The 27,429-nt window shown below is 40.8% G+C and overlaps 1 protein-coding gene across 1 annotated transcript; it reads left to right on the top strand.

Moving 5' to 3' along the window:
* On the top strand, positions 1–27,055 carry LOC107788228 (multisubstrate pseudouridine synthase 7). The gene is made up of 20 exons (XM_075238442.1): positions 1–257; positions 982–1,063; positions 1,146–1,343; positions 1,437–1,651; positions 16,095–16,167; positions 16,422–16,478; positions 17,730–17,809; positions 17,905–17,967; positions 18,138–18,225; positions 18,876–18,979; positions 19,148–19,250; positions 19,652–19,725; positions 20,575–20,639; positions 20,759–20,931; positions 21,984–22,051; positions 22,132–22,192; positions 22,992–23,029; positions 25,338–25,406; positions 25,949–26,297; positions 26,455–27,055. The coding sequence occupies exons 1-20, from the start codon at positions 37–39 to the stop codon at positions 26,482–26,484; spliced, it is 2,211 nt and encodes a 736-aa protein (XP_075094543.1). The 5' UTR covers positions 1–36; the 3' UTR covers positions 26,485–27,055.
* Positions 27,056–27,429: the final 374 nt, after the last annotated feature.

Raw genomic sequence — 27,429 nt, 5'->3', positions numbered from 1 at the left:
ACTTTGGTCTCCACCTAGGTCTCTACCGTTCAACTAATGCTAAAAACCCTTTGTTCCAAACTCCGGAGTCATCAGCAGCTACTAACAAAAACCCTGCAACAAGTTCTTGGTCACCCTAAAATTCTAAAACATTACAACAGCTTTTTTGATCAGAGTCTTTTGCCTGCTACTATGATGAAAACTATGGATGAATCCGATGTGGGCATCTCCTGCTACATTTCCAAGCTCCCTGGCTTTCGTGGCATACTCAAACAAAGGTCTTTTTTTCTTTCTTTCTTGAAGCTATTTGGTTCTTTAATTATGTATCTGCATTTGCATGTGTACTTCCATATGGGGTGGGGTATAACATTAGTTGGAATTGGTAAAGAGTGTTAGGATGTAGTGAAAATGCTTTGAAGAGTGAAGATAAGCTGGGAATTCTTCATTCTGATTTATATAAGCTATTTCATTCCAATTCTTGATGAAAAAAATGTGTGTTTTTTTTTTAAAATTTTTTGATGTTTGAAATTTGAATATAAGGTTGGAAAATTGTTTGGAGATTTACTTTATATTCATCTGAGAATGCGTAGATAATGAATAGACCTAAAATTTCATCTTTTTGGGTTAATTGAAGTTCAAAATCTAGAATATTTACTATATTATTGAAGGAAATGCATATGTAACACTGTTGTTTTGTCCTGTCAAAGAGAGTAATTGGTACATAACAAAGACAAAATACCATTTAAAGCAAACTCTTAGGAAGTCAAAAACTTAGGGTATCTTCAATTATGAACTCTATATGCAAATTCTTGATATTTCAGGCAGCTTTTGCTTTGCAATTTTTTAAATTTCTTATATTTGAACCATGAATGTGCTGTAACTAAAGATACAGAGTTTTATTTGACATTGTTTTGTCATTCTTGAAGGTGGGTTTTTGGGAGATTTTCTTGCTTATCTTGGGAAAATGGGTTAATCTTTATGGTTGTTTTGTTTTATCTCTAGGTACTCCGACTTCATTGTAAATGAAGTGGATTTAGATGGAAATGTTGTTCATTTGACTTCATTGGAGGCTCCAGCGGAGGTGGTAAGTCGACTTTAATTTCTTCTCAGTGACCTTTATGCTCATTTTAAAATTGGTTTATGATATGAGCTGATTCCCCCTCCAGTGTTCAGAGGACAAGGACGTAAATATATCTGATCAACTGAACAAAAGTTATGTGACTGAGATAGAATCTTTCAGATCTCTCGCTGGCAATTCTGATGCTGACAAGCTTAAGGGTCTTATTGATAAACTTAATTCTGGAGTCGATGTCAGTGATGAATCCGTCGTCCTTTCACCAAGTTCAGATAAATTGCATCGTACTGTTAGTCCTTATCACATACTCATTCTCTGTTTCTTTTGGCTTCATATGGTTCCTTTTGGAAGTATCTATATCTGATATGTTAATACATTTCAGGCAATTCATAATTTTTTCAAGGAAAGATTAAAATTCCTTGTAACAGATGCTGTTGATGGACCAGAGGACTCATCAAAGTGTGTTCGTGTGAGATTGAATAAGGGAGGGAATAATGGGAGGGGTAGATTCTCTAGGAAAAGGAAAGACCGAAATGATAAACCTTATGACAGTAGAGGTTCAGACAGTTGGCCAGAACATCTTGGCAAGTTCCTTAGGTAAACTCTGTAGTTGTATTTGTCTCTACTTTATCATACAGATCTTCTTTTTGAGATTTTCATACAGATCTACAACACTACGTATCTTTTGCTTGTTGTTCTGTGTAGATTTTTGCATCACATACAAAGATAGGTTTTCTATTTATCAAAGAGAAAATATGATCTCTATTTTCTTCATTCTAATTGGTTTATAAGATCCTTGGTAAAGGTCGTGACCTAAGAATCTAATAGAGGTTTGGAAGAGTTTGATCTTCTGGGCACTTACTACCAAACCGTTTCTCTTAACAACTTTCAGGAAGGTGTTGAGGTGCTTGAAATGAGAATTTATGTTATCAGAAAATATAAGAACATCATCTATATAGACTATAGACATATAACTGTAATCATTAAAGATGGAGTTCATGATATTCTGAAACTCTGATGGGGCATTCTTGAGCCCAAATGGCATCACATTCCATTCGTATTGACCGAAGGGAACATTAAACGCCGTTTTGTATCTGTCTTTCTCAGCTACTTGAATTTGCCAGAAACCAGATTTCATGTCGAACTTACTTTATATATTGGCTTTGTAAGTTCTTTTCAGAAGATCCCTTTTGTTGGGGATGGGATATCTGATCCATTTAAGGACAGCATTCAATGGTTTATAGTTTATAACTAATCGTGGGGCACCTCTCTCTTTCTCTGCACTCTTGTTAACATAAAATGCAGAGCAACTCCAAGGAGATTTAGAGGGACGAATGATGCTGTTTTTGAGGAGATTTGAAATCTCCTTTTTGCAGGTTTCCATCATTTCATGATTCATTTGAATAGGTCTTGCCTTGGTAGAGATGACCTGTTCATTAAATCCTTCAATGTAGGGGAGTTCAACTAAGTGCTTTTTTCTTTCCCAAAAAGCGTTAGGAAAATCAGAACATATTTCTTTTTCAAAATTGTTTTGAAGATTAGCTATTTTAGTAACTATCTCCGGGGTTTTTAAAATCTGTTCGATTTTCTTAACTTTTATTTCATCTTTTAAAAAGGTGATATGCTCAGACAGTTTATTAATACGAAAAACAGTGTTTTTCCTAATAAAATTATCAAAGAAGAAGAAAATTCTTTACCTGATTTTCTAACAAGAGAATTTTTACAGGGAAAAAATGAGGCCCATCAGACCTAACGCTCCTTCCAAAGGAAAGGAGATCAACAAACCACAAATGGCTAGACCATTTGTCCCTCTTCCCATAACTCCTACCAAAACATCAGGCCCTCAAAGGCCACAACTTTCTTTCCAAAACCGGTATACAGCTCTAGCTGAATACCCAAAATTACCAGCACCAATTCCAGTTCCCTCGGAGAAACTTACAAAACCTCAACCAAAACCTTTAGAAAAAGGATCAACATCTAGCTCTACAGTTCAGACAAAAGAGAGCTACGCCATGAAAGTCCCAGAGACTTTTGCAGAAGCAGTCAATCCTTCAGTTAAGAAGACACCACAAGAAGATCTTCAAAAAGAAGAAAAATTCGAATATATTACCCTCCAGGTATTATCCATTCTGGCTCTAGACAAAGAGTATGAAGGTCTTAGGTTAGAAGACCTGATCAAACCTTGTTATACGGATTTTAATTACGTGGACACTGAAAGTTCATACAAGACGAGGAGATTCTATGAAGCCATCCTCATTGATACAGACTCCATTGAAGTAGAACATACTTTATGTCAAAATAGACCAGGATTTATTAATTATTCTAGGTTTACTATTAAGAAAATTTTATCACCGTTTGAGTGGTTTGCCGATCACCTGCACACACCAGTTGCACTCACCATGACTCATCGTCCCCAGACTTATTGCTGGCACGATTACAAAGCAGCATGGTTTAATTTTATGTATCTTAGACCAGGACATACTTGGTTTGTCAAGTATAGCTTAGATGTTACTAAAGCTATAATTCCTAGATGGTTCTACGAATGATGGAACTTATTCGGAGGAAACAGAGAGATCCTCCCCCAGCAATTCCTCAACAGGTTTGATGACTTTCAGACCAAGGAGGCCATTTCTACTTTACCAGAGCACATTAAAATGTGCAAATACTTTGTCCAGAAGAGGATATCCTTTATCGTAAGCTGGAATTTTATTAAAGCAGAATTTGACAGAATCAAATATCTGTCTAAAGAAGTTAAGATCAAGGGGTGGACTCCTAAACAACAAGTCCCCAAAGCTCAGAAGCCCGTCCAGCAAAGCTTCCAGAAAGCTTCGCCTTCCAAGGCAGCCCTCAAAGAAAAGCTGAAACAAACTTTACAAAATATTGAAAATTACGAAGAAGATCAAATCATGCAATTGATTGAAGATGCTGCTTCTACAGGAGAAAGCAGTAATGGTGATATGTGCGACCCAAAGGGAATTGCTTTAGCGTACATGGACCCAAACTACGACTAAATCTGCACCGATAGAGTCTCCATCAGCAAAGACCGACAGAGTCTCCATCAACAAAAAAGAATCTTGCTTTCACTATTCACCTTTTGAAAAAGAAGACAGCTTTTTACTGTTTGCTTTTAAAAAGAGTGGACCACCCATTTCTGTTTGTCGACCACTTTAGATTGTCGATTAAATCAGACCGCACATTTGTACGCCTAAGATCAAAGGCATCTTTTCTTTAGTCTATTTAAGACTCCCTCTCCCCATTGTAAGAGGCATCAGAAAATTTTCCAAATTTTCTAAGACCTCTAAACTCTGTACTATTCTAATATTTTCCGCTGCAATGTTTTTAACTTTCAATCAATAAAACTTGTAAGTTTTTTAAGGGCTTTTCTTATACTTGTTTAAATATTTAATACTGCACTTCGTTCCGTTTCCAACAAGTGGAAACGGAACGAAGTGCAGTATTAAATACTTAAACAAGTATAAGAAAAGCCCTTAAATATGGGAATCGGGAAGAATTCTAGTTTCTTAGCCGTAAAACACTAAAAAACGAGAAATAGTCATGGCGGGGTGGTGACTATGGTTCCTTAGGTCATATTTGATGGCCCAGAAAAATTTAAGGCGATCCGAGCCTGGAGGAGGCCGACCCACTCGTAAGGCGGCACACGAAAATATGGGAATCGGGCGGAATTCTAGTTTTTTGGCCGTAAAAGGCAAAAAAATGAGGAATGGTCATGGCAAGGCGGTGACTATGGTTCTTTAGGTCATATTTGATGGCCCTAAAGAACTTTAGGCGATCCGAGTCCGGGCGGCCTGGACCCACTCAGATCGCATGGGCTAGCACACGAAAATATGGTAATCGGGTGGAATTCTAGTTTTTTGGCCGTAAAACGCAAAAACAATGAGGAACGGACATGGAGAGGTGGTGACTATGGTTCTTTAGGTCATATTTGACGGCCCGAAATAATTTTAGGCAATCCGAGTCCGGGGGGCCCAACCGCCTCGGAAGGCGTGGGCTATAGTACACGAAAATATGGGAATCGGGCGGAATTCTAGTTTTTTGGCCGTAAAACGCAACAAAAGAGGAACGGTCATGGCGGGGCGGTGACTATGGTTCCTTAGATTGTATTTAATAGCCCGAAAATATTTAAGGCGATCTGGATCAGGGGGCCCGGACTCACTCGGAAGGCGTGGGCTATAGCACACGAAAATATGGGAATCGGGCAGATTTCAAGTTTTTTGGCCGTAAAAGGCAAAAAATTGAGGAATGGTCATGGAAAGGCGGTGACTATGGTTCTTTAGGTCATATTTGATGGTCCAAAATTTTTTTAGGCAATCCGAGTCCGGGCGGCCCGGACCCACTCGGAAGGCATGGGCTATAGCACACGAAAATATAGGAATCGGGCGGAATTCTAGTTCCTTGGCCGTAACACGCAAAACAACGAGGAACGGTCATGGCGGGGCGGTGACTATTGTTCCTTAGGTCGAATTTGATGGCCCGAAAAAGTTTAGACGATCGGGGTCGTGGGGCCCGGGCCCACTCGGAAGGTGTGGGCTATAGCACACGAAAATATGGGAATTAGGCTGAATTCTAGGTTTTTGGCCGTAAAACGCAAAAACAATGAGGAACGGTCATGGCGAGGCAGTGACTATGGTTCTTTAGGTCGTATTCGACGGCACGAAAAAATTTTAGGTCATCCAAGTCCGGGGGGCCCAGGCCACGCGGAAGGCGTGGGCTATAGCACACGAAAATATGGAAATCGGGCAGAATTCTAGGTTTTTGGCTGTAAAACGCAAAAAATGAGGAACGAACATGGCGAGGCGGTGACTATGGATCCTTAGGTCGTATTTCATGGATTGGAAAATTTTTAGGCGATCCGGGTCCGAAGGGCCCTGCCCACTCGGAAGGCGTGGGCTAAAGCACACGAACATATGGGAATCAGGCGGAATTCTAATTTTTTGGTCGTAAAACGCAAAACAAACGAGGAACGGTCATGTCAAGGCGGTAACTATGGTCGGCGGCCCACTCGAAAGGCATAGGCTATAGCACAGGAAAATATGGAAATCGGGCGAAATTCTAGCGTTTTGGCCGTAATACGCAAAACAAGAGGAACGGTCATAGCGGGGCGGTGACTATTGTTCCTTAGGTCGTATTTGATGGCCCGGAAAAATTGTAGGCGATCCGGTTCAGGGGACCCGTGCCCACTCGGAAGGCGTGGGCTATACACACAAAAATATGGGTAGGAGGGTCCCGACCCACTCGGAAGGTGGCACACAAAAATATGGTAATCGGGCTGAATTCTAGTTTTTTGCCCGTAAAACACAAAAAAAATGAGGAACGGTCATGGCGAGGTGGTCACTATGGTTGTTTGTCATATTTGACGGCCCAAATTTTTTTTAGGCGATCCGAGTCCGGGGGGCCTAGCCCACTCGGAAGGCCTGGGTTATAGCACACGAAAATATGGGAATCAGGCGGAATTCTAGTTTTTTGGCTGTAAAATGCAAAACACGAGTAACGGTCATGGCGAGGTGGTGACTATGGTTCTTTAGGTCGTATTTGACGGCCCGAAAAAATTTTAGGCGATCGGAGTCCTGGGGCCCCAGCCCACTCGGACGGCGTGGGCTATAGCACACGAAAATATAGGAATCGGGCGGAATTCTAGTTTTTTGGCTGTAAAACGCAAAAAATGTGGAACGGTCATGGAAAGGCGGTGACTATAGTTCCTTAGGTCATATTTCATGGCCTGAAAAAATTTTAGGCGATCCGGGTCCGGAGGGCCCTGTCCAGTCAGAAGGCGTGGGCTATAGCACACGAACATATGAGAATCGGGCGGAATTCTAGTTTTTTGGCCGTAAAACGCAAAATAAACGAGGAACGGTGATGGCGAGGCGGTGACTATGGTTCTTTAGGTTGTATTTGATGGCCCGAAAAACTTTTAGGCGATACGAGTCCGGGGGCCCGGCCCACTCGAAAGGCGTGGGCTATAGCACACGAAAATATGGGAATCGGGCGGAATTCTAGTTTTTTAGCCGTAAAACGCAAAAAATGAGGAATGGTCATGGCAGGGTGGTGACTATTGTTCCTTACGTCGTATTTGATGGCCCGAAAAAATTGTCTGCGATCCGATTCCGGGGAGCCCTTGCCCACTCGGATGGCGTGGGCTATAACACACGAAAATATGGGAATCAGGCGGAATTCTAGTTTTTTGGCCGTAAAAGGCAGAACAACGAGGAACGGTCATGGCGGGGGCAGTGGCTATGGTTCCTTAGGTCATATTTGATGGCCCATAAAAATTTAAGGCTATTCGGGTCCGGGCGGCCCAATCCCACTCAGAAGGCGTGGGATATAGCACACGAAAATATGGGAATCGGGTGGAATTCTACTTTCTTGGCCTTAAAACGCAAAAAAATGAGGAACGGTAATGGCGGAGCGGTAAACTATGGTTCCTTATATCGTATTTCATGGCCCGAAAATTTTTTCGGCGATCGGGGTCCGGGGGCCACCGCCCACTCGGAAGGCGTGGGCATAGCACACGAAAATATGAAAATCGGGCGGAATTCTAGTTTTTTGTCGGAAAACGCAAAAACATGAGGAACGGTCATGGAGGGGAGGTGACTATTGTTCCTTAGGTCATATTGGATGGCCCGGACAAATTATAGGCGATGCGGTTCCGGGGGGCCCGTGCCCACTTGGAAGGCGTGGGCTATAACACACGAAAATATGAGAATCAGGCGAAAATCTAGTGTTTTGGCCATAAAACGCAAAAAAATGAGGAACGGTCATGGCGGGGAAGTGCCTATGGTTCCTTAGGTCATATTTGATGGCCTGGAAAAATTTAAGGCGATCCGGGTCTGGAGGGGCCCGACCCACTCGGAAGGCGGCACACGAAAATATGGTAATCGGGCTGAATTCTAGTTATTTGGCCGTAAAACGCAAAAACATGAGGAACGGTCGTGGTGGGGCGGTGACTATGGTTCCTTAGGTCATATTTGATGGCCTGGAAAAAAAACGTTTAGGCGGTAGGGGTCCGAGGAGCCCGGGCCCACTCGGAAGGCGTGGGCTTATAGCACACGAAAATATGGTAATCGGGCAGAATTCTAGTTTTTTGGCCATAAAACGCAAAACAATGAGGAATGGTCATGGCAAGGCGGTGAGTATGGTTCTTTAGGTCATATTCGATGGTCCGAAAAAATTATATGCGATCCGAGTCCGGGCGGTCCGGACCCACTCGGAAGGCATGGGCTATGGCACACGAAAATATGGGAATCGGGCGGAATTCTAGTTTCTTTGCCGTAACACACAAAACAACGAGGAACGCTCATGGCAGGGCGGTGACTATGGTTCCATAAATCGAATTTGATGGCCCGAAAACAATTTAGGTGATCGGGGTTAGGGGGCCCGGGCCCACTCGGAAGGGGTGGGCTACAGCACACGAAAATATGGGAATAAGGCGAAATTCTAGTTTTTTGGCTGTAAAACGCAAAAACAATGAGGAACGGTAATGGCGAGGTGGTGACTATGGTTCTTTAGGTCGTATTTGACGGCCCGAAAAAGTTTTAGGCGATCCGAGTCCGGGGGGCACTGCCCACTCGGAAGGCGTGGGCTATAGCACAAGAAAATATTAGAATCGGGCGGAATTCTAGTTTTTTGGCCGTAAAACGCAAAACAAACGAGGAACGGTCATGGTGAGGTGGTGACTATGGTTTTTTAGGTCGTATTTGATGTCCCAAAAAAGTTTTAGGCGATCCGAGTCCGAGGGGCCCGACCCACTCGAAAGGCTTGGGCTATAGCACACGAAAATATGGGAATCGGGCGGAATTCTAATTTTTTGGCCGTAAAACGCGAAAAAACGAGGAACGGTCGTAGAGAGGCGGTGGCTATGGTTCTTTAGGTCGTATTTGATGGCCCAAAAAATTTTTAGACGATCAGAGTCCGGGGGGCACGACCCACTCGGAAGGCATGGGCTATAACACACGAAAATATGGGTATCGGGCAGAATTCTAGTTTCTTGGTCGTAACCTGCAAAACAACGAGGAACGGTCATGGCGGGGCGGCGAATATGATTCCTTGGCTCGAATTTGATGGCCCAGAAAAAGTTTAGGCGATCGGGGTCAGGGGGCCCGGCCCACTCGGAAGGCGTGGGCTATAGCACACGAAAATATGTGAATCAGGTGGAATTCTAGTTTTTTGGCCGTAAAATGCAAAAACAGTGAGGAACGGTCATGGCGAGGTGGTGACCATGGTTCTTTAGGTCGTATTTGATGGCCCAAAAAAATTTTAGGCGATCCGAGTCAGGGGGCCAAGCCCAATCGGAAGGCGTGGGCTATAGCACACGAAAATATGGGAATCGGGCGGAATTCTAGTTTTTTGGCTGTAAAACGCAAAAAATGAGGAACGGTCATGGCGAGGGGGTGACTATGGTTCCTTAGGTCGTATTTCATGGACTGAAAAAATTTTAGGCGATCCGGGTCCGGAGGGCCCTGCCCACTCGGAAGGCGTGGGCTATAGAACACGAACATATGGGAATCATGCGGAATTCTTGTTGTTTGGCCGTAAAATGCAAAACAAACGAGGAACGGTCATGGCGAGGCAGTAACTATGGTTCTTTAGGTCGTATTTGATGGCTCGAAAATTTTTTAGGCGATACGAGTCCGGGGGGCCTGTGCCCACTCGGAAGGCGTGGGCTATAGTACATGAAAATATGGGAATCAGGCGGAATTCTAGTTTTTTGGCCGTAAAACGCAAAACAACAAGGAACGGTCATGGCAGGGCGGTGACTTTGGTTCCTTAGGTCGTATTTGATTGCCCATAAAAATTTAAGGCTATTCGGGTCCGGGCGGCCCGGGCCCACTCAGAAGGTGTGGGATGTAGCACACGAAAATATGGGAATCAGGCGGAATTCTAGTTTCTTGGTCGTAAAACGCAAAACAACGAGGAACTGTTATGGCGGGGTGGTGATTATGGTTCCTTAGGTCATATTTGATGTCCCAAAAAAATGTAAGGCGATCCGAGTCTGGAGGGGCCCGACCCACTCGGAAGGTGGAACACTAAAATATGGTACTCGGGCTGAATTTTAGTTTTTTGGCCGTAAAACGCAAAACCATGAGGAACGGTCATGGCGAGACGGTGACTATGGTTCTTTAGGTCGTATTTGATTGCCCGAAAATTTTTTAGGCAATCCGAGTCCGGGGGCCCAACCCACTCGGAAGGCGTGGGCTATAGCACTCAAAAATATTTGAATCGGGCGAAATTCTATTTTTTTGGCTGTAAAACGCAAATAATAAGGAACGGTCATAGCAAGGTGGTGACTACGGTTCTTTAGGTCGTATTTGACGGCCCAAAAATTTTTTAGGCGATCCGAGTTCGGGGGCCCCAACCCATTGGGAAGGCGTGGGCTATAGCACACGAAAATATGGGAATCGGGCCGAATTCTAGTTTTTTTGCTGTAAAACACAAAAAATGAGGAACGGTCATGGTAAGGCTGTGACTATAGTACCTTAGGTCATATTTCATGGTATGGAAAAGGTTTAGGCGATCCGGGTCCGGGGGGCCCTGCCCACTCGGAAGACGTGGGCTATAGCACACGAACATATGAGAATCAGGCGGAATTCTAATTTTTTGGCCGTAAAACGCAAAATAAACGAGAAACGGTGATGGCGAGGCGGTGACTATGGTTCTTTAGATTGTATTTGATGGCCCGAAAATTTTTTAGGCGATCCGAGTCCGAGTTCCCGGCCCACTCGAAAGGTGTAAGCTATAGCACACGAAAAATATGGGAATCGGGCGGAATTCTAGTTTTTTGGCCGTAAAATACAAAAAACGAGGAACGGTCATGGCAGGGCTGTGACTATTGTTTCTTACGTCATATTTGATGGCCCGAAAAAATTGTAGTCGATCCGGTTCCGGGGGGCCCTTTCCCACTTCGAAGGCGTGGGCTATAGTACACGAAAATATGGGAATCGGGCGGAATTCTAGTTTTTTGGTCGTAAAAGGCAAAATAACGAGGAAGAGTCATGGCGGGGCGGTGGCTATGGTTCCTTATGTCGTATTTGATGGCCCATAAAAATTTAAGGCTATTCTGGTCCGGGCCTCCCAGGCCCACTCAGATGGCGTGGAATATAGCACACGAAAATATGGAAATCGGGTGGAATTCTAGTTTTTTGGCCGTAAAACGAAAAAAAATGAGGAACGGTAATGGTGGAGCGGCAAATTATGGTTCCTTAGATCGTATTTCATGGCCCGGAAAATTTTTAGGCGATCGGGGTCCGGGGGCCCCCGCCCACTCGTAAGGCGTGGGCATAGCACACGAAAATATGAGAATCGGGCGGAATTCTAGTTTTTTGTCGGAAAACGCAAAAACATGAGGAACGGTCATGGCGGGGCGGTGACTATTGTTCCTTAGGTCTTATTTGATGGCCCGGAAAAATTATAGGCGATCCGATTCCGGGGGGCCCGTGCCCACTCGGAAGGCGTGGGCTATAGCACACGAAAATATGAGAATAGGGCGGAATTCTAGTTTTTTGGCCATAAAACGCAAAAAAATGAGAAACGGTCATGACGGGGCGGTAACCATGGTTCCTTAGGTCGTATTTGATGGCCTGGAAAAATTAAAGGCGATCCGGTTCTGGAGGGGCCCGATCCAATCGGAAGGCGGCACACGAAAATATGGTAATCGGGCTGAATTTTAGTTTTTTGGCTGTAAAACGCAAAAACATGAGGAACGGTCATGGTGGGGGCGTGACTATGGTTCCTTAGGTCGTATTTAATGGCCTGGAAAAATTTCAGGCGGTATGGGTCCGAGGGGCCCGGGCCCACGCGGAAGGCGTGGGCTATAGCACACGAAAATATGGGAATCGTCCTAGGGGCTTATAAGGTGTGAGGTGCTCAATCGTCCTCGTAATGGAGGAATGACAAGTCAAGGATACGACCAAGGTAAGCAAGGTCATACAGTTGGCCTCGAGAGTCATAGTTGTTGATTTCATGTATATGGTGCAATGTGGTGTTATCTATATGCTGTTTAGGATTGTTTCTGGGATTCTCTGGCCGGTGGATAGGCCCAGTTATAGGGGAAACTCTGTCGAAACTTTTAAGAATTCGTAAAGATAGCCAAATTTTAAGGGCCATAAGTAAGTTGAAATTTTGGAAAGGATGTATGAGACCGATGTAGTCATAAGTGCCTATGTATAATGGTTGGAGGTAAAACGATGGTAACTCTATTCTTATAAGGGACTTTTAAAACATTCGAGGACGAATGTTCTTAAGTGGGGGAGAATGTAAAACCCCGGAAAAATTTGGCGTACGTAAGCGCTATTAAGAAAGTTGATGTGCGCTAATTATATTATTTTGTGTGCAGACGAGGACTATTAATATAATGGATATCAATTGGATATGATAATAAGTATACGGGGAATATTATGAGTGATGTGGGGTCTAAGGAGAGCCCTATGTCCAAGTCAAGTTTGAAATTTCATGATAGACTAAAGTTTTGAATGGGCACGCATAAGACCAAACTTTGGATGAGCATTTCTACATATATGTAAGGAGTTATGTGATGGATGACCTATCAAATTAAATATCTTTGTATACGGTCGAAACTGATTTCGGCCTTCGTACGTCTGATCGAGATGGGATCATAATGGACCGAAGAAAGTCTTCATAAAATCAAGATGGATCCGAAGATGGCACAGCCGAGCTTTAGATTTCAGGTACAGGTTAAACACCGAGCTCGAAGTCATTATCGAGCTCGAGTCCAAATCGAACTATGATGAGAAGTGAATGAATCGAGCTTAAGGGCCAAAGGCCTCTTCCTCACCGGGCGGGGGCCTCAAAACCGCATCTTTTCCCACACCTACATATAGGAAAATTTATTTAAGTATATGGAAACCATCTCGTTTGAATTACCAAAGATACGAGAAAGAGGCTTACCATGATTTTTGGCCTACCATCGGCCCTTTGACAAATCACGCCATGAGAGCTCGGCATATGTGGAGGTCGAAGCTAGATCCCGTACCCAATTCTTAAGGTCGGAAACCGCACCGGGCATCCAAGGAACCGCTGCATCACAGAAAGGGGATATCGGTGAGAAAGAAATGAAGGGCCAAAATAGTAGGAGATAACAGCAGAATTACACTTACGCTTCATGTTCCACTCCTATGAAAATGGCATATTTTCAGTCGGAATCAGGTCCGAAGTCTTTACTCGAACGAACCTGCCCATCCAGCCTCGATCCCTGTCCTCGTCTATACTCGAGAACAGGACCTTGATAGCCCGACGCTGAAGTTTTATTAACCCGCCTCGAAAGAGGCGAGGGCAGTATAGTCGACTGAGATGGTCGAGGGTGAAAGGCATCCTAGGGTTTACGAAGTAATGGATCAAAATAATGATCCGCCAAAACAAAGGATGGATCTATCCTAGGGTTATTTGGTATTGACGGCAGAAATAGATAAAAACAGTATCGAAGGGACCTAATGTGAAAGGGTAAGTATACACACTTAAAACCCCTTTCACGTAAGTGGTGATGTCTTCTTCAGGAGACGGGATTACTATTTCTTTGTTCTCCCAATTGCAATCTTTCTTTAGCTGTTCGAGGTGCCCCTCGGTTATCGAACACATATAACTTGATACTGGATCACATCGGCCGGGAACCGACGAGCCTTTGTCGACCTTAAAATCAGAGGTAAGAACACACGCCCCAGGAACGCACTCCTCAGGTCGTGGCTCCACCGGTGTTTTGTAGGCGGCAGGCTGCAAAAATGAAGCTTTTTCTTTCTGAGGAATGGTTTTTGATGTTTTCACTATTTTTGGCTTAAAGATCGAAAATAGAAGGAGGTAACAAAAATTTGGTGTTTTTTAAGAGAGACATTGCAGTAAAAGATTACAGATTTATAGGTGAACTCAGAAGAAGAACTTGGAAAAGTTGGAGATGTATAAGTGATAAATGGTAAAAGGAGGGGCTATTTATAGATTGAGCAATGGTGGTTCAACATCAGCGGTGGCCGATCACCGTCTGACACGCATTAAATGCCTTAGAAAACTAAACCGACGGGAAAACTATCACTTGCATCATGATCGAGTCCGATGTAAACATCAGCTTATATCTGATCGGGCCGTTGGGAAATCATATCGTTTCTCGCTGCATCCTTCCCGATAAACAAATGGAATATCTGTATACGGTCGAAACTGATTTCAGCCTTCGTACGTCTGATCGAGATGGAATCATAATGGACCGAAGAAAGTCTTCATAAAATCAAGATGGATCCAAAGATGGCACAGACGAGCTTCAGATTTCAGGTACAGGTTAAACACCGAGCTCGAAGTCATTATCGAGCTCGGGTCCGAATCAAACTATGATGAGATGTGATTGAATCGAGCTTAAGGGTCAGAGGCCAACCAATACCGAGCCCAAGTCATTTCTGGCTCCCGAGTCAGCATCGACCTCAAACCCGCATCGAGCTCTAAAGTTGGAAACCGACCAATATCAACCGATACCGAGTCCGATCAGGATCGAGCTCATAGACAAGAGCTGTTACAGCCGCACTAAGGGAGAGAAGCTTGGCGGGAATTAGGAAAAAACTGATTTATCATGGGTTCCCCACTATGTATTTTTAATTATATCTAAAGTAGGGTTCCCCCACTATAAAAGGGATGGCTATATTCCTGTAAAAGGAGAGTTTTTTGGCATACATGGTAATTGAGATATCATACACTCCTATATCGAAGAGTTGTCTTTTTTAGCTTCATAGATTGATTAATCTTGCTTAATCCATAAATCATCCTCTTTTCAGTTCTGCTTATTTTTCATTCTCTACAGTCAACCCTCGATATTTCTATTCATTCCTATGATTTGTGTAAAGTTATACCACATACCCCTAGAACTACGTACAAATTTAACTCTATCCATTTTTCGGGTAAACAGTTTGGCGCCCACTATGGGGCTAAGGATAATAGTGGTTATTTGATACGAATCTACAAAAACACACCATTTTACGCTTGTTTTCGGAAGTATCTTTGATTTCGGATTAGCCACGACGATTTCTCAATTAAATGGCCTTACCTATCGACAACGAAGCTGGTCTTCAAGGTGAGAATAACAACTCGGCACCCGGGGCCGAAGGGCCACTTATCGACTCCGTTAGAGCTCAATTCGAAGTACCATTAGACGTTAATTCACATATGGCCATTGAGACAAACCAACGTTCAGAACCTAAAAATAGCTTTTTTGATGGTATTCGATCTGCAACTCGAGAAACCCATAACGTTGAGGAAAGCAGAATCAGCTTGCGTATGATTTTCGAAATGTTGCAAGCTCAACAGGTAGCGATAGCTCAGTTGCAGAATCAAACCCAGGTATCAAGTAGGCTGGAGCCCAGTCCACCCCGAGAAGTCACCCACATAACGGAACCAGCTATAGTAAGGTCAAATGAGCAAGAGTCGGGGACTAATCCCGAAATTGCTAAGATGTTCGAAGAACTGACCAAACGAATAGAATCAGGAAAAAGGAGAATCGAGGTAAACGACAAAAAGGTGGAAACATATAACTCCGGTTTTGATACCATCTTAGAAAAGTCGAACAATCTGGAAAAGAAGACTTGCTGAGTAATATATTTTAGGAGTAGTCAAACTACTTTGTCTTTTTGGGTGGTAATTGAAACAATTCTCCAAGATGGTATCAAAGAGTATGTACAAAGTGATATCTAGCTCAACCAAAATCATCTTTCCAGCTAGCCAGTTGGCTATATAAAAGGGATTCTCAAGCGAACTCCAATTATTCATATAATATTCCTTACTCCTGCTGGTCTGTAATGCAGTATATATTAAGTTCTGATTTCGTTACTTCGACTCATACCGTTACGAGATCTTTAACATCTTTAAACAAAAATTCTCTTTATCTTACACATTAAATTTTATGGTTCTCTCTTGATAATTATTTATTTATTTATTTATTATTCTCTAACCTTCATAGTTTTAGAAAGCATTGTGTTGTTTTAACATCACATTGCTCTTGAAGAGTATTTGAAAGAGTGTTGTTGCAAAATCTAAATTTCAGGTTTCATCTTTTCAAGGAGAACAAGGATACACAGGAAGCTTTAAACGTTATAGCAAAGATGCTCGGCGTTCAGGTTGGTGACATGCAATTTCCTAGAAAGAACTTCTTCCAGTTGAAAAAACAAAATTCTTTGGCACATGTTTCTAGCTTTTCAAACGGAGACTTGGGTTTAAACACGAAATATTTAAAAAGAAAAACTTCGTCCGGTGTTTGCATTGCTGTCAGATGTGTGTTGCAACATACAAGCAGTTCTGCGTTATTGATAGCTTGATATAGAAAAGCTGTAAGGCTACAGGGATATGATTGTTTTTATGGCTGATCTGGCAGCCTAGGTCCTTTGGATTTGCTGGTACTAAAGACAAGCGTGCTGTATCAACCCAGAGGGTACGTTTTCTTGTCATCATTTTCTTTCTTCGCCATTGACTTTGGATCTTCATTTTGGAGTAAAAACTAAAAAAATTGTCATAATGGTCAACAATTTTACGTCATATGTTTCTGTTTAATGAACATAATTATTTGCAACAATGGAAACCCAACACAAAGTTGAGAGGATACGGCCTTTTTCTTGTTTGAGAAAGGGGAATGTTGGGGATCACAGTTGCAAAAATGAAGGAAATCTTTCCTTTAGGTATAGGTCATGTTTGAGCATGTTGGTTTGGGTTAAGTCTGAAGATGCTTGTCAATTTTAAGTATTTATCATGCTTTTATGTCCCATGACAAAGAATCAAACCCGAATATGAGGTGTGTTGAGCCATAATTAATTAAATAAAAGTTTTACTTGCTCTAACTGTTTAAGCTTTTAGATGTGATGATACTCACACACATAAACATGGTTCAATAGTGGGCAAAGGTCCTGGATTCAAGTCGTTAAACAACCTATAATACAAAAAAATTTCATGTGCTTGGTCCATGAAAAAGAACTAGTCCAGCACTTGATGGGGCATGGCGAAGACATAATTAAGTAGATAGAAATGTACTCTCTAACAATTTAAGCTTTTAGACGATATGGTTACATAATTCAACATAATATTAGAGCCAGGCCCATCACTATTATTGGTTTATACAATGTCTGGCCCCATGTTAAGTGTCCCACATTAGTTGGGGGATGGGTGGTTTGTCTCCTTATATGGTGGGTGATCCTCACCTCATGATCCTCATGACTTGGGTTCAAGTCTCACCGCCAACTGTAATCAAAAGCATTTTTATGTGCTTGGCTCATGATAAAATATTAAGCCCACACGTGAGGGGGCTGCTGTAGACATAAAAAATTAAATAAATTGTGTTTCTTGAACAATTTGAGCTTTCAATGATAAGATAGTTACACGGTTCAAACGTTATTGTTGTTTAGTATGAATTTCTGAAAATTGGGAGATCACTTTTCTCCAGAAAGCAAAATCTTTTATCTAGAATATCTATTTGATAGTTTTCTGTCACAAATAATTCATTAAAATTAGATTTTGTTGGTGTAGTTTGATTTAAAACTTGGTGGTGCTTGGACAAGTAATATCTATATTCACCTCCTCATTCCCCCATTCTTTCTATTTCTCACGACAACTTTTTTCTTTTTCTATGTGGGGATACATATTTAGTGTTATCTTTTTCTATCACTAAGCTCTCACAATTTTCACAATATAGGTTACTGTTTTCAAGCAACGAGCAAGTAGAGTAGCAGCTCTCAACGAAAGATTGATTGGAATCAAAGTTGGTGACTTTTGGTGAGATCAATGCCTTGGTGTCTATGGTCTTATGACAATCTCTCTCTCTCTCTCTCTCTCTCTCATGTAAAATATTACTTCCATTTTTGTTACAGCCATGTTAAAGAAGGGCTTCTGCTTGGGCAGCTTTATGGGAACCGATTTACTATAACACTTCGGTATAGTTATGCTTCAATATTTCATTTGTCCATTTCTTGTGGGGCTCCAGACAGTACATGAATACCATTTTCCTTTCTTTGCCCTTGTTCCTTGTTCTTTGAAGTATGATTGTAAAGCTTGCTGATTATATGACATGTTATGTGATGGGCTGAAACTGCAATCTTTTCAGGGGAGTGTCAGCAGATTCTGAGGATATAATTAAAGCATCAGCAGTTGCCCTAGGAGAGCTTGGATTTATAAACTATTTTGGTTTACAGGTACTTTGTAATATGCAGATCTTTTTATCTTGGTTTGGTGGATAAGTTAGCTCTTCTTGAAATCCAGTCTAGGCCTTTCAATTGTTGTTCTTCATAAGGATCTCTTTCAGAAGAGCTTTTATAGAAACTCTTGGAATCCCTCCAACCTTATTTTGCTTCAGAGAAATTCACTAATGCATGTTCCTTTCTTCATCTTCCAATGTCTCAGTCATATGTGCATATGGTTCCCTGACAGTATAGTCAATTCGTAAGTGTGTCAGCATGTGGGATAAATATGAGCTACAATTTTGAAATTACTGTTATGCTTGGGGCTTATCGTAGTCGTGCACTTCATGGCATTTTAATGACCAACAAAAAGCCCGTACTCGACATGATCAAGGCAGATTAGTATTCGTGTTTAATGACATTTTTTGGTTAATGTTGGTTGACTCCTTGATACTCTTTCAATTTTTTTCTTGGCTTTTCATTTTTCTCTTTGGATTTTGGAGAGTTTTAATGAAGTTCTTAATTTTGAAAATAAAACATGAAACTCCTCCCTCATATGCTAAGCCTAAGTTTGACTTTTGACTGGCAAGTGAACTGTGAAAAGTCACCAATATGCCAAGATTTTGATGGGTACCATGCTCTTGTTGTCTATGCAAATGGTGTAGCGGTTTGGCAGCAGTTCTGTGCCAACCCATCTGATTGGAGCTGCGTTATTGCGTGGAGAGTGGAAAGCTGCTGTCAGCTTGATTCTTGATCCAAGAGAAGGGGATATCCTTTGCTATTTCACTTTATCCATAATTTTGCTTCTTATTTTCATGTTCTTTCAACCCTTAAACATGAAAGTTCTCTTCCCCAACAATTTTGTATTACAAAAATATGCAGTATTATGTGTGTCTGTAGAAAAGAATTGTTCTCCTCAGCTTTAACCTTGAATACAGAAGAATGCCATCAGTACAGTGAGGGAGTATTACAAGGAAAGTGGTGACATTGATGGGACTCTAAGGCAGTTACCTCGACATCTGGTTGCTGAAAGGGCGATTGTAAGTTCCAGTCAACAACACTGAGTTTATCTCTCACTTGAGTCCTTTAGTTATTATTTATAATTTTCATAAAGCTGAAGTCAGCCTCTATTATTATACCTAGAAGTCCGACTTCCCAAAAGTAAGTGAATGTTGTTGCTCATGATGAGTGTCACCATTTAATCACTTGCAATAATCTAAGTTTGCGTTACCTTTTTTAATTTATAAATTTGTATTTTGCTTTTTTTGACATTCTGCATTGCATTATTTGTGCTGTCCTTGACTTTTCAAAGTAATTGAGTTTCTCTTAGAGAGAGCAGAAGTTTATATTTTTGTTCCAATGTTTATAATTGAGCAATATATGTGGTACGAGATTGTGTTATTATGTCTTACAATTGACATTTCCTGTCAACATTATAAAGTTGCAGTGCCTGAAAAAATCTCCTGGAAACTGTCTACAAGCTCTGAAGGGGATACCAAGGACTCTCCGAATGATGTAAGTGATATTCATAGCAGGATTCATTATTCTTCTTGTACTTGACATATTTATCTGAAATTTAGTGATCGAAAGGTGAACCAAGAAAGTGCAAATACATGCAAGTCATTCTTCCTAGTCACTTCCCTTGACTTGAGTTTTTGCGTTTATGAACACGTTTTATCTATCTGAGATTTGCATTTAAATAATTCCTTTTCTGAGCTCTCTGAAAAAGGTGTCTTCATAGCACGCTAAGTTATCAGTTCTGGCAATAGTAGAGCCAATGCCTGCTCGTTGGTTTTGTTGAACTACTGTTAGTTTCAAGTCAAAGTTTCTTTCTTACTGCTAAAGCTGTTATTGTTTCTTGAATTTGTCCGTATTCGGTAGCAGCTTACTACTTGGGTGTCACCATCTGCTACTTCATCGAGAAAACATCTCTCCTCCCTAAGCTTTTCCACAGCCCTTAGTTACTTGTATTTAAATTCTTGAAAAGTTCTTCTTAGTACCTGAACTTTTCTAGTACTATAAGATCTAAAAGTCCTTTACACTTTTTTGGTTATGTATCAAACCTATGACCGTACGGTTCAAAGAATAACTCGTTTGGGCCATAAGGTAAACACCGTGCAACCATTGGCCTGATTCTAAACCAGAGTTGCGGAGTTAAAGAAGGTGATGAAGCATCCTAGTCATTGAAAAGCTATCCAGTTTCATAGAGCTCTACAGCTTCTAGCTTCTTCCAAGAGTGTAAAGCCGTAAATATCAATTGATCATGAGATTTAATGGGCTTAAAGGGGCTGAGGGTACAGAAAAGGGTCATGCATAACTTTTCAAGTTTGAGCTTTTATATGATACATATCTTCTCCTTTTTAGGTATGTACATAGCTATCAAAGTTATCTTTGGAACCATGCAGCAAGCATGAGAGTGCAAAAGCATGGTTTGCGTTTTCAACTTCTATTAACTATTTTTCTTACGTATATATATTGATCGGAATGTACTTATGGGTACTTGACTGTACCACTGATTCTCGTGTGTTTTCATTGCCCCATATCATAGGGTTTGACCAAGTTGTGTTGGGAGATCTGGTTTATTCAAAGGAACAACCTAAAGAGAGAGAAACTTTTGTTGCTGAATGTGAAGACGTGAATGGCAACAACATGGATGATTATAGTAATCTGGATGAGACCTCAGAGACTGATCTTCCTGAAGAAAAAAATATATCAGTCAAGGTTGGTATCTAGGTTATCTGAGCACAAGAGATTTTCCTTAAATTTCTAAGCGAAGAGCTTCTATGAAAACATTGCATGACAGCTTGGTTCTTATGTATTCCCTCCATCGGTACGCGTAACTCTCATTTCATATGCAGAGGACAGGGTATAAGAACCCCTAGTAAGATTAAAAAAAAGGGCCTTTTAACTCCCTAGCTCACTCTCCAGGTCTCCAGCTTGATAAAACTCGAAACAAGCCCGCATTTTGTACGGAAGTTCCTCCCTGACAGTATTGTATAGAGTATGTCCCAATGAAATTACCAAAGGGGGGATACACATATAATTATAAGCCTATATCACTATGATTTTGCATTTAATGGTGAAGTGATCATTAGGGTTAAGACTTCATAGACATGAACTTGCTTGCATGGATGGTTAGTGGCTTGCTACAACTTGGCTTTAAGAGACTGCTGCTGAATCCCTATGCAACAACAACTATGCCTCAGTTCCAACAAGTAGGGTAGGCTATATGAATCCTTACTGACCATGTTTTGCCATCTCATCTTAGGCCATGTTATACAAATAAAATAAAAATAAGTACTAGAAGTTCTCTATGTTTTCTACTGGCATGATGCTTGCTAAATCCTTTGCGCTGAAAAAAAGGAGGATGCCAAATGCAACTTAGTAACCTGGATGATCACCATTTACCCAGTTGTACAGTGAACAGAATGTTGTTAGTTTGCTATATATTCTGCAGGATTGTCAGTTATAGTTATGATATGGTGGACTACTGGAATAGTTTCTTTTATGATGTTTAACACTGCATCCATTTTAATTTTAATATTAAAAAGTTCACGTGTCTGCAAACTCATGCCTACTGAGGTTGCTGAGAGGTAAGAGAGAAGTTAAATTGATTAAAAGGTTCTGTTCTGGTACCTCTTCTGTATTGAATTTCCCCGCATTGCTTGGTATTGAGGCGTACTTGTTGCTGGTATTGTTTGGTACCTTTGTTTTTTTTTCTGAGCAGTTTTCATCTGTCTAATATAAGTCAAGTGATAATTGCCTTTTGGCAGGCTATAAATGAAGAAGACCTTATATCCGGTACATATACCATCGAAGATGTACTTCTACCTTTGCCTGGGTAAGATAAGATAATAGAAAGTTTATAATATTCTTTGAGTTATTGTTTGCTTTTGTTTGTGAGACATATTATAATGGCAGGTCTAGAGTTATTTATCCATCAAATGACATTGGGGAAGTTTACTGTGACTTGGCACAGAAGGTATTTTTTCTTCATCCAAATTGTTGAGTTCGTAGATGCATGTGCTCAATTATACTTTGCCAATTATTACCTTTTTTTCCTTATTTGTTCTGGCGTGACATTGTTAAAAGAAAGATGCAGTGAGGGATGTGAGTTGTTTGTTCCTTTCTAAAGAAAGAAACTACATGGTACTTGAAACTAGCTGGGTTTGACAGTACCATGGCATTCTATTACTGAGGAGGATAGACCTGTAGCTATGAACAAGGACTTGACTCCTATTTAACAGGCTCTTGTTTCTTTGAGCACCCTTTTTCCTTTTCTCTGTGGATTGTTCCTCTGGCTGGGCATCAATCTGCCTGTTCGATTTGTCTGAGAAAATGCAACCAAGCTGCACGACGTTTTCCTTTCAAGCTCTTTTCCTGAGTGATATAAATTATCTGCAATACTTTATTTATAGTTTCTATATAGCGTCTAAGTGCTCTAACAAAAAAAGCGTGCAAAGCCGAACAAAATTCAGCTTTCTCATATGATTTTCCGTATATCTATATGACAATCATATCTTGGTTCATATTAGGATTATTAACATTCTGCTACAATGATGACCAACTAACCATAATCTAGTTCATATAACGATGTTTTGCAATTCAAGAAGTGCATTTAGCTTCTGATTTAAATTTTGAAGTACATGGAGAAGTAGAATGATTTAAAGAGATTTGCCTGTGAAGTTATCAATACCTTCGTCCAGTCCACTTGTGATGACTGGCGCATATCTACTCTCTTTTATTTTGTTCCCTTCTAACTCACATTCATTACTGGTCAGGATGGTATCAGCTTGACAGAGACTGCGCATAAGATCAAGTGAGTAAAACATGTTTCGTTAAATTTGAATAATTGATCCACTTTTTCATTAGCTGCTTGATGATTTTTTGGTAAATAAATCTTTTAGAATGTACATCAAGTCAGTATTATACGGTACAATAAATCACAAACGTTAACCAGCTTGCTAAACTAGCTACACAATGCGATATAATATGCATTAAAAGACATAGCATCAAACAGTATCAACAAAAAAACAGTATCAAACAAAGTCTATCTCTTTTGTCCCTTTTCCATTTTTTGTATGATCCTCTTGGGAATGTCCCCATAACCTTTATGGTTAACTCCTGAATAAATTCTACATGAAGAATGGTTATTATCTCAACATGCATGCGATCTTTTCAATATATATTGCCACGAGGATTTTCTCAACCTAGGCAATTATTTCCTTCTTCCTATTCCACTCCTGTCTCCTCTCCCATGCTTGGCACGCTGATATTTATATAGCATTATATGTTTCTCAATGCTCTCGGCTAGTACAGTTTCACCCTCATCACTCGTAAATCTCCTCGCTGCTCGCGTCTCTCCAGCATGTTGTGTATCTGATAAGAGATCTATTGCTCCCTCTTTGTAACCCTGAAATGGCAGCCCCACACCCTTTTCAAAGTCCAAAATTATTTTCTCCAACCCAATTTAAGAGTTTACTCTCTTCTCCCGCTTTCCCCAATATCGTATTGCTTTATGTCTAATATTTTTTTTAATCCATTGCTTCCCCCTGATCCAGCTCCCTTATATTATTTTCACTATAATTCCCCCTACAATATCAGTATATCACAGGGAGGGCCTATGGTATACAACTCTTAAAGTCAGCAGAATTGTTGCAATTATGCCAGAATACTCTAAATTCATTCTCGGTGAGTGTAGAGTATTCTTCCTGTTTCTGTCATAACTAGGAATCTCGGCATTTTGGCAATTTTCCTGATCACATAACTTCTCTTGCTTATTTAAGTCAAAACTTTATTTATTTCTACTCGCCTGAACTCCTATATATTATATAAGAGGCCCCTCGTAAGTTGTTCATAACCAAAGCGATATAAGAAATTTCTCTCATTTTCTTTCTCCATATGGTATCAAGACCTACACAACTTTTCCTACTTTCCTAAGTTTGGTAGTCTTGAGTTGACTCTTTTTAGTGACCGTTTTTGCAATGCTGGTTGTTTCTATATGACCGTTTTGATATCACCTTTCACTATTTTGATCTGTTTCCACCACTATTTCGGCACCACTTGCAATTTCAAGTTTATCTTGATTTAATTCGTTAATGACCTGTCAAGTCATCATTGCCAAAGCTAACCTGTCAAATTAGCAGTGTATATTTGTGTGGTACTGCCATCTAGCAACACATCTTTGTCTAGTTGGCGCCATATCGCTGTCTGGCGACACATCACTATTCACTTATCGCGCCGCCATCGCCCAGTAACATGTCAGTGCCTGTTGCTGTTCAGCGCCATTGTTAGAGAATGCTATGCTTGTCCCTCATCGTTTGTGTAAGGATTTCCAAATGGATGTTAGTGGTTTTGGGCTACTCTACTCATCGAAGGTTGCTTTCCGGCCTTCCTCAATTTTAAATCTGGTCTTTTTTGGCATAAATTATTCGATGATTGGCATCATCTTAGTTCCTTTCCCTGGGAAGTTCAGACTCTAACGAATATTACCATCTTCGATAACCACCGAGCTGGGTGTTTCCCTGAATCTGTAACTATAATTTGACCCTTGGCGTCTGTCATCAACAAATCAGCTTTTATATTATCCTCTGTGGCCTTCTCTAATCTACCAGAAATGGTTCATGTTCCATAGATGAATAGGAACCAACTAAATTAATGATTAGAATACCTCTTTTTTAGAGCATTAGACTGTGTGCTAAACTGCCCGTTGATCAAGATGCAGGTAAGAATTTACCTAAATCTGTTAAATGTGCTGTTGAGGTAAAGTGCCATCTATAAAGTTCTCTCTCAAAAGACCTCGCAGAAATCATGTCTACGGCCATGATACCATCTGATTTACTTTTCTCTTTGCTGTATGTTTCTTTAGCATAATAGATTTCTTGCACAAAAGGAAAAAGAAGTAAATTAGTAAAAAGGAGATCATGTGTGGAAAAAGCGTTACTTTATGCTTTCATTAGCATTAACCCTAGAATAGACCGAAGTCTGAAGTTATGGAAGATAAAAGAATTATTTCTCTACTCTACGGTCTCTATAATTGTTGCTATAGATGATCTAATGTTATTTATTGAACTCAAACCCTCCCTTATGACTACTTCATTTGTGTCTGGTCCTCTTCTTTGTTACAGGGAATTCTCCATAACTAATATGACCGGAGCTTACAGACGTGTGTTTCAAAAGCCGAAGGATTTTGAATGGTAGGTCAGACATGGTTGCACATAGCTAGTTTCAGTTTACTCTGTTGTCATGTTGTTCCATCCCTCCCGGGTTTGCTTGAATTCTGTTCAGCAGCCCAAGGGCTTGCAACATATCTTGTGCGATTTGCTGTGTTAGGGTTTGTTTGGATCCTTGGAGACCTTGGGTTTTCCACCACAAGATAATAATACTAATAATTTTGCCAACTACCCTTATTGTTATTAACTATTTTTATTCATTATAATCATCAATATGAATGTACTTCAACATTATTAGTACTTTTGCTACTATTATCATAATGAATGCACTTCAGATTTTAAAATGAATTGAAATCTCAGTAAGCTGCTCTGTGTCAGAGATGTAATTGTGAATTCATGATTGATCTGAGTAATATATGCCAGTTTACAAAAATTTAATTTGGATATACTTTCTAGAATTCTGATTCTCGCACTTGATGCGCAAACCGTCGATGTGAGCTTGTAACTTATTGTTGTATTGGACAAGTTTCCATTTTCGTTTTTTAAGCCATTTATTGTTTTTGTAGGGAATTGCTTAGTTACACTGATGGAACTATACCTCTAGCTGAGACAGATTTTGATGTCATTGCCAAGTCAGTAAAGAAAAGCAAGGCCAGAGAGGATAACTCAGCCAATGGAAGCGAGGAACTTCCTGCTGACTATGGTACATCTTCAGCAACCTTTGAAGGTGGTGACATGCTTCCAGGAAAAAGTCGTGAGGAAAAGATTAACAGTGAAGCGAGAATGCAATCAGAGGAATCTCAGAGTGGTGGTAATGCTCAGGAGAGCCAGATGGCTCTCAAGCTGAGCTTTACACTACCAGCTTCTTGCTATGCAACTATGGCCGTGAGGGAGCTGCTGAAAACGTCCACTTCTGTATGTTAATTGACAGTACTTACCATTTCAGTGTGAATTTTTGTTGCTTCTTCATATTGCACATAATGATAGTAGTGATATAGTTGTACTCTAATAGGAGCGACTCCTATTGATGTGGTGCATGAATGAAAACTAATAATTCATACTTACTATGCAGGTTGCATTTCACAAGTCTCTAAATGAATAAGCAAATGCTCAGCAACAAAGAAAGTCTTGGCTTGTCAAGTGGTTAGCTCCACCAAGTACCTGCCTGCTCGTCTAATTCCCTGCCCATAAAGAGGGTGAGGAGAAACTTCGCAATTGAAACTCTACTAGGATAAAGAAATCCGACTGAGAAAGTTGCATGAGGAGCTCCCTCTCTCATTCCGTTGATCCCAAATCTACATCCGCAAGTTTCCGGGGAACATTGTTTTCCAGTGATCAATGTGATTCAGAGTCTGCCAATTGCATTTGTGTTCCAGAAGGCAATCTTCTACAGTTTTCAGCTCTCTGCCCCTTCCAACTGGGGACATGTTATAGGCTTATTTCTTTCATTTGGATTGCGTAGCCACCTTTTATTCTTTTTCTCCTTTTAATTTACTTAAGTTTGCTGATGTTATAGGGGTTAGAAAATCTGAGGTAGAGTGTAAGAGCCAATTTGAATCGGATGTACCATCATCTGAAGCTCTATTAGAAGACACTTTTGTAGTGTTTACAAGCGAAAATTCCAATTTGTATTATGCTTAATTATTCATCTGGACAAAATGCTATTACTGCTAGTTTCATGGTTGTTTCTCTGTTATGGTGCCATGTAACACCAATTACTCATCTTCTTGAGCTGAGGTTGATTTCTTGTAAGTGATCAGCATTGTCACGATCTTAAGTACATATATTTTTTATAGAAATCATGGTTGTTTATTTAAATCCAATTTTCCAATCTCATGGTACATAGAATCATTATTTAACATATATCCAACTTATACATAAAAAGTAGCCACAGTAGAAGACAGACAAAGAAGGTAGTTTAATTCTTTTTAACCTCCACAGCCTCCACATCCACCTCCACAGCCGCCACCTCCGCCGCCACAGCCACCACCACCACCTCCGCCTGAGCTACTCGTCCCTCCACCGCCGTCACCACCACTGTAAGCAC

This window comes from Nicotiana tabacum, chromosome 19, assembly GCF_000715075.1.
Source record: "Nicotiana tabacum cultivar K326 chromosome 19, ASM71507v2, whole genome shotgun sequence".
Lineage (NCBI taxonomy): Eukaryota > Viridiplantae > Streptophyta > Magnoliopsida > Solanales > Solanaceae > Nicotiana > Nicotiana tabacum.
Note: the sequence above shows the minus strand (reverse complement) of the source record. Positions and strands in the feature narration are given on the sequence as shown.

Bases quoted from the DNA above. Each gene is read 5' to 3' on its own strand.
- LOC107788228 (XM_075238442.1), top strand. From the start codon at position 37: ATGCTAAAAACCCTTTGTTCCAAACTCCGGAGTCATCAGCAGCTACTA. The intron at 258-981 runs GTCTTTTTTTCT...TTTTATCTCTAG, and splicing joins CGTGGCATACTCAAACAAAG to GTACTCCGACTTCATTGTAA. The intron at 20,932-21,983 runs GTTGGTATCTAG...GCCTTTTGGCAG, and splicing joins AAAAAAATATATCAGTCAAG to GCTATAAATGAAGAAGACCT.